We start from the raw sequence: 7,802 nt of genomic DNA on the forward strand, positions 1-7,802 counted from the left end.
CCTTCCTTGTTTTGCTCTCTTTTGATCGTCCAATCCTCTTCGAGAACGTAATCCACTCCGATGGGTTGTTGACCTACAGAAGACACTCTGACACTCAAGTTAGATATCTTTTTCAAAGAGGTCTTTATCTTATTAGGATAGATCAATGTTATTTTACCTGCACATAATAGTGTATATTTATAGGACTTGTGGCAGCGAAGCACATTGATTAACTATTAACGCACTATATTTTTAGGCAATCAAACTCATTAATACCTGCTAATATATCTGCTAATTGTCCATAAATAACCACTAATTCTGATCGGTACATTTCATACAATACAATTTGTAATATGGTTTTCATTTATTGCTTTTACAACATCTTTTGTTTAAAATTATCTGTTATTTTACTCTATTCTTAAATGACTATTTTATACAACTAAAATTTATAATGAATAAATACGTTTGAATATATAAATTATATTTAAATTTTAAAGAATAATGAATAAATGTATAAAGTATAGTGTATTATATGAAGTATACCCGGAATTGATTGTCATTAAGCAGGTACTAATAGGTCAGGTTGCCTTATGCTCTACAAATATACAACATTAATGATTAATTATTGGGTTTGATTACCTAAAATATATTACACTAATGATTAATCAATGGACGTGGCTGTCACAACCCTTATAAGTAGACAACGAATGTCCAGGTACAATAACCTTTTTCTATCCTAATAAAATATAGACATCTTTATCAAACATATCTGACTTGAACGTTGGAGTGTCTTCTGCATGTCAACAATCCATTGTAGTGGATCGCATTCTCGGAGAGGATTCAAGATCAAAAGAGGACAGAACAAGGAAGAATGACCGACCCTAAGACCAATTCAACCGAAACATTTATAATAACTAAATTATATTCTCATACATGTTATTTTTAACTATTGATATGAACAATTACTGTTGATCTTATTAAAATATTGAGAAAAAATATTGAAAACGTTTTCATTCATTGTAGATATTGTAATTTACATTTAGATCAGTCTTTATAATATCAAAGATCATTATAAAATAGTGATATTAATTTTATTTAAAGAATAATTCAATGAATAAATATATTGATAAATGTACAATACAGTTTACCATTTTCATTAATAAAGATAATTTTATTAGATAAATTTATTCTATGGGGATAATAAACAGAATTAGTGTGTTTTAAATTTTTGTTTTTAAGTTGAGTTGAACTCAGCATAGAAAGAACATTATTTTAATTTTTAAGTTAATTGGAATTTGAGATTAATTTAGATTTTAATTATTTCCGAAAAAAGTGTCAGATATAGGCACAAATTATTTGACAGAAAATTAAAATTAGTTTGATTATTTCACCCGAAATCTAGACACACCTTTAATTGTTTTTTTCTTCTTACAAATCAATAATTTGGGTTAGTAGTTTTTAAATTAAATTTTGAATAAAAAATTGTTAAATGTTTTTAAAAATAACTTTATCCATATAAATCTTGTTTAATTTCAGTAAGATTACTTTTAACTAAAGATTGATATGGTATTTCCCAAGAAAATAGATTTCTTTCATAAGAATTAAAAAAAAATCTTCTACGAACTAAAATAAAATGATAGATATAACTTATATTTCCATTTCAAGATTTCCATGAGGAAAAGACAACACTAGTGGAAATAGTGAACTTAAAACACTACAAAAATTTGACCATGATGTGTGGTTCACTTTTCCAACTCTCATAGTTGGAATGTGATAAACTTAAAAAACTGAGTCTGCAAGCTCCATTGTAGCTATGTTTCATCATCAAGTGCTAGCTACTGAAAAAGCCAGGTCCAGCACGAGAAAGAAACTCCTCCCCAGCATCTTTACCCATCTGAATCATATCTTCAGCAACATATGGACCAACTCTGGAAGTTTCAAGCACTGCACAAATGGATTTACAAACAAGCTTAAAGAGTAGTAGTAACTTCTGAACCTTTAGAAACTAAACCAGAAGTCTCAATACTCATACCACTGGTTCCATCAGGGGAAGCAACTAATCCTCTAAACAAGCAATTTCCATCCACGTTTCTGCTAGCATAGCCTGCAATAGGAGTGCGGCAAGACCCTTCTAATGTTTCAAGGAAGGATCTTTCACAGGAAACTGCTAGTTTTGTTTCTGCATGATTCAGTGAAGCAAGGTATTCTGCCTGCAGAAATCAACCAACCATATAGAAACTAAAATAATTTTAAAGGTAGAATAGCTATTTTGACCTAATAGACAATTACAGACACATCTACATCCCCAAGTATACCATCTATTATATCTTCAAGTTTGTTCTCTTAGATGAAAACACAAGTTTTTATCCCCAACATAGCTTTTCACTTGATTTATGTTTCGGGTATGAGTTGAAGTCCCTTACTCAAAGCACTCCGAGTTGTCTTATAGACCGGATGGGCTCTCTAGTGGTCCTCCATATCCTCCAAGTTACGTTCGCTCTCCCTTCTTCTTGTCGAAGTTGTGCGGAAGAGTACTTGTCAAAGACACTCCGACATTCAAGTCAGTAATATAACCGACCGGTTATCACAACAAAGTGATGCATATAATGCGCATAATCCTCTAAAGTCATACATGAGATCTTTATTTATACTAGTTGTAATGGGATTTTACCTTTCACTGGTCTAATGACGGCCCAATCATAACTTAATCTGCATTAGGATTTTAATGAGTTATTATTGTTTATAATCTAACCATGTGGTCGACCTGGGTGGTCAGCTTGGGTGGTCGACCTAGTGGTCACCCTAGGTGGTCGGTCGGCCTAGGTGGTTGGCCTGAGTGGTCAGCCACTCGGTCTGGTGGTCAGCCTGGGTGGTCGGTTGGCCTGGGTCAGCCTGGGTGGTCGGTCGGCCTGGTAGTTCCTTTGCTAACCGTACAATACAATTTACAACAGCAAAAAAACCATACATGTACTGAGAAGTAGGGATGTCCACTCTTGCTCACTTGTTGGTTCATCATAGATGGAGTTAAATATGAATCAGTTCAATCTAGTTCTCTTTTTGGTAAGTCAAAAATTTTATAACCTGACTCAACCCACCAAAAGTTGGTTTTTATTAGGTGGATTGACTCACTTAAAAATGTTTTGTTCTTCTAATTTATTTTATATATTTATCATAGTACAATCAAAGTATATTGACTAAACTCATCTTTTATAACACTTTCAACCTGATTCAAAATCATTTAACCCGTAGGTTAAGTAATTCGTGTTCATTTTGACTCATTTAAAAAACTTATTTTTTTCCAATTCAAATCGGCTTGAGTCCGGTGAACCGGGTTGCTCACAAGTTTGAAACCACACTTTTACATCTTTAGGCATATATGTCTTACAAAATATAATTTAATATTAACTAATTTGTAACGGTTTGAAGTGGCAATATCATGTAAATGATGTACTTAGTTAAATACTCACCATTTTATCATCATTATTTCTACAGGCTATTCCAATTGCACCTTGTGCAACAGCTGGAAGCATATCATCAATTGATAGGATTGAAGTCACATTTTCTGTCATGTTTAATCGTTTGAGACCAGCTAATGCTAATAGGGTAGCTTGGACAACACCCTCACTGAGTTTTCTCAGTCTTGTTTGGACATTGCCTCGGAAATTTTCCTCCACCTGAGATTAAAATTACAGGTTAAGTAGAAATCATTAAGAATCATTCAGTGGTCTAGAAAACTAAATTGTCACTAATTAAGTGCCTGAAGAACAATTAAATGCACAAGACAGAAAAAGGAAATGTTGAGGAAACACAACAACAATCAATCAGAAGGAGATCATATGATGCAAGACTGATAATAAGAACACAAAGATATCAAACTTCATCTTAAAACCAAATTGTATTAAGGGAAGTTTCCCATTAGACGTATATATCTCACTCCAAGCAAAGCAGGCGATATGGGACTTTCCAATATTCTCCGTTGAATACCATGTCATATTTAATCTTAAAACTAACTGACATTAAGTGAAGTTGCGCAACAGATATATAAGTCTCACTCTAAGAACTGAGATAGACATAGATGATGTTCATTATCTTAGAGTAACTAATGTCTTCTGAATCAAACATTCACGTTGGCTATTGCTTTACTCTTGTTGCTCCTACCATGCCGCTGAAGGTAAGAAAGGTATACTAACCAAGTGGTTAATCAAATATTCGTATATGATTGTAGTAAATATTATTTTACCATGATTGAAGCTACATATGATAAAAGACTACTGATATGAATAAATGCCAGTCCCTGATTCATGTCTTCATAAATCCATTGATAACATTTGGTAAACATATTAAAAGAGGATGGAAGAACGTGAGCTTCTGCGTTTGGTGTACTTTAAGAATAGAACAAAATGGGATAGTATGTTTAAAAACTGTAACACTCTAAAAATAAGAGATTAATTTTAAGCATAAATAGCATACAGAATCCCCAATTGACAGCAATTTGTCTAAATAACAATTGGTTGTAATAAAAATACCAGCCACCCCTACCCCAGATAAAAATATGGATGCCTCCCATTGCTGACCTTTGAGAAAAACTAGTATAGAACTAACTTATAAGAAAAGAGAGTTTCTATAAACTGAAAGTGATGTTGCATTAATTTTTTTGAAGTACATGTGGTATTTATACAGAAACATTAGCTCTTTTGCAAGTACTGGTCAGGTACAACAAATGCTGACTGACAAAGGCACCTATAACTGTGAGGGTAGACTAAGTGCTTACAACAAGAAGACTAGAATAGCCTATACTCTATCAATCTCAAACATATAACGTACTTAAGTCAACAAACAAATTCTCCACATCTAAAAGCTATCTCTCAGGACACAGGAAAATAGCAATGATAATGAACAATCACCACAAAACAGGGATGAAGCCCTTTGGTTCAGAATTTGGACAAAGACCTATTAAAATCGGTTTTAGGCTGATTAATGGAAATAGATAATCTAAATAGATTTTTGTTAGGAATCCAAGTATGAGTCTAAGTTCTATATTGGATAGAAATGAGAAAGAAGAGCACATTATAAAAATAAAAAACACATTGCTTTAAAGTTTTGGGTAGAGAGTGGTGTCAATCTCTTATATGGTTGGACTCATATCTTAATATTACAGGAAAAGATAAAATGCTTATATCTCTAGATAAAATTCTTAAATCCATTTTCCAGCATTTTATATCTTAACAAATCCATAGAGATCTAGGTTGTTTATTCAATCTGCTACCTTACTGACTATAAACAGGAAGATAGTCCAAAGGCCCGGACACTTGAACTCTCTAGCTTGAAGTCACCCTAACTTTGAACGAGAACAGTCCTAAACCCTAACTTTGTTCTTTGGTTTAGCATAACCCTAACTGTACCTATTTTCTCTCTAGGAAAAGGCATTAGAAGTCATAATTATATCCAGGCTTCTAGGATAATTATGAGAAAAATAAAAGATAATGTCAAGAAGAGAACTGAGTTTAACATTGATGAAGTATTATATAGTGGAAAGATCATGACAATAATAATGATACAAACTCACATTCAGAGAAGGATATCTGTGGAGTATTTGTGACTTCCGTCTGAGTGAAGCAGTACCAACAATACTTCCAGAGGGTAGGTCAGCCAGTGAAGCTGCACTCAAGGATATAAATGCATCTCTAACATCCTCACGTGGAAGGTTACATGGTAGAATTGTTTTATCAGGTAAGTAAGTAGGAACATCTTTCATTGAATGAACAGCAATGTCAATGTCACCATTTATGAGTGCCTCATCTATTTCTTTTGTGAAAAGGCCCTTCCCACCGATGTCTGCAAGTGGTTGTGACAGTATTTTATCACCAGTTGTTTTTATTATTACAATCTGAATGGCTCCTTCTTCTGCTAGCTCTGGATGCGATGCCATGAGCTTGTCTCTGGTCTCGAATGCTTGAGCCAGAGCTAGTGGACTGCTCTAAATATCACAAAAAGTATAAATAAACCCAAATAAACAATGGAATCCAAGACCATTTGCAAAACCAGTCATGGAAGCTAGTAATAATCAGGTAAAAAATTATAAGAAATTCATTGCAGTAGAAGACAAAGATGAGATTGTCATTCTTTCAAATAGCTTAAATTCACTTCAACCTCAGGAGTTTAAATGGGTATGATGAAGTAAACTTAAATCTACCAAGATGATTGCAATTTACAAGCATTTCAACTTCTATTTCAATAAACCTTCTTCAGATGTTTCTGCTTTGATCACATCAAACAAAAAACACAAGCGGGCAACATAACAAATAATCGTTTGACAATCTCGATGAACTACATTTTTCTGCAAAAAAGTTAAACCCTTTTGTTTTGACAATCAAATTTCAAGTAAAAACACAGGAATTGTCATCATTCTGTCATAATACTACTGGCATTTGAACTAGTTGTCCTTTCCGAAAATTCTGAATTGAATATTTTCACATTCCAGTTAACTTATCATATAGAGAAGCCCCATTACAATAAATGCTCATAATTGAAAGCATAGTTATGAAGGGAAGAGTAGAGTACCTTCCTCTGGTGCCAATTCTTAGGAGAGCAACCTTAGTCTGTGAAGTTTGTTGCTCAATGGCAAGAGAAGCCCTGATGCTGCCATATTTGGAAAACTGTGAAGTTCTGATTTTGAAAGATGGGAACACCACAGCAGAGCAAAGGGTCTCCATTTCGCAATTTCAATTGCCACTTCACTTTGATAGATAGCTAAATAGATAGATAGCATAATGTATGAATATGAGTAATATGAACAAAAACTATGTGATTTGATCCATTAGATAAACAAAGAGATATGATATGGTCCTACCCTAACCAATGCAAGTAGTTCACTATGTGTTCCTCTAAAGTAAAGGATAAGTGGAATGAAACATTCAATTTCTTCCTATTATATGTAAGACCTTGGAAATTTAACACCGTAAACCACCTGTCAAATCAAAATTAATGCACTAAAACCCTGCTCAGACCATTAAAAACCCACTCACTAACTCTGACGCGCAACTGCCAAGTGTCAAAATGGAACATTCTGAATTCAGTAGTGGAAGACAGGTGTCCGTATGAGAGAATGCGTCCGTTTGACCTTGGGGAGAAAACTGATTTTTCTGAAAACCTTCTTCCCACTCTCTGCATGCACCCTTCTTCCTCTAAAAAAACTGACTTTTCATTTTCTCCAGCTTCTCTCTAGAAAGTCTCCATCTTCTCTCTACCGTAACTCATTTTCCTTTTCTCCGATCAACTTTCAGAGACCGTAAAAGAGATCTCGGCGTCCTAAGCTTTCCATTAAACCGAACAAGTTCACGTTTGAAGCTGGTAAGTTTCTTCCCTTAGTCGTTCGTTCTTAGGTTTCATGCAAAACCAAGTTATGGTTGCATGCAGGGATGTAGTCTAAGTACTTCGATTTTCTTGTGGTTAGATTTGATTTGGAAGAGTTAAGTGACCATTGAGGGTAGAAAAACGTTAGTTGGGACGAGCCACAAATCTTGCGTTTAGGACAAGTTGCTCACAAATCCAGGTAAGGGAAGCTTATCTAATTTAATTGATATTATTATGTTGTTTCCCTGTATGAACGTTCGTTTGTTTGAGTGAATGAATATGATGCATGCTGGTTGATATGTATGATGATGTTGATATGTATAAATGCGAATATGAGTTATCACTTCGAATTATGAATTATTAATGTGGATTCTATAAAGTATGTAAATTGATATTTGATATGAAGTTATAAGATACAAACTGATATGTTGAAAACTTAAGTTGAAAATAGTTGAAAATTTGAATATGAA

General features: G+C 33.8%; 1 protein-coding gene across 4 annotated transcripts; it reads right to left on the reverse strand.

Moving 5' to 3' along the window:
- Positions 1 to 1,600: 1,600 nt before the first annotated feature.
- LOC124831544 (porphobilinogen deaminase, chloroplastic) lies at positions 1,601 to 6,852 on the reverse strand. 4 transcript variants are annotated; one of them, XM_088094718.1, is made up of 6 exons: positions 6,830 to 6,850; positions 6,541 to 6,729; positions 5,546 to 5,951; positions 3,447 to 3,653; positions 2,012 to 2,189; positions 1,601 to 1,923 (listed from the first exon to the last, which is right to left on the reverse strand). In XM_088094718.1, the coding sequence occupies exons 2-6, from the start codon at positions 6,690 to 6,692 to the stop codon at positions 1,811 to 1,813; spliced, it is 1,056 nt and encodes a 351-aa protein (XP_087950844.1). In that variant the 5' UTR covers positions 6,693 to 6,729; positions 6,830 to 6,850; the 3' UTR covers positions 1,601 to 1,810. The 4 variants fall into 4 exon arrangements, with proteins under 4 accessions (XP_087950844.1, XP_087950843.1, XP_087950846.1 ...); XM_088094717.1 differs by having other exon boundaries at positions 6,541 to 6,852; XM_088094720.1 differs by lacking the exon at positions 6,830 to 6,850 and having other exon boundaries at positions 5,546 to 5,956; positions 6,541 to 6,683.
- Between the last annotated feature and the right edge of the window lie 950 nt (positions 6,853 to 7,802).

The sequence above is a fragment of the Vigna umbellata genome, chromosome 7 (assembly GCF_029865625.1).
Source record: "Vigna umbellata cultivar VRB3 chromosome 7, Vumbellata_1.0, whole genome shotgun sequence".
Lineage (NCBI taxonomy): Eukaryota > Viridiplantae > Streptophyta > Magnoliopsida > Fabales > Fabaceae > Vigna > Vigna umbellata.

Excerpts from the sequence above, each read along its gene's own strand:
- LOC124831544 (XM_088094717.1), bottom strand. The coding sequence starts at position 6,692 with ATGGAGACCCTTTGCTCTGCTGTGGTGTTCCCATCTTTCAAAATCAGA. Across the intron at positions 5,952-6,540 it reads AGAATTGGCACCAGAGGAAG|TCCACTAGCTCTGGCTCAAG; the intron begins GTACTCTACTCT and ends TATTTAGAGCAG. Across the intron at positions 1,924-2,011 it reads TTCCCCTGATGGAACCAGTG|TGCTTGAAACTTCCAGAGTT; the intron begins GTATGAGTATTG and ends CCATTTGTGCAG.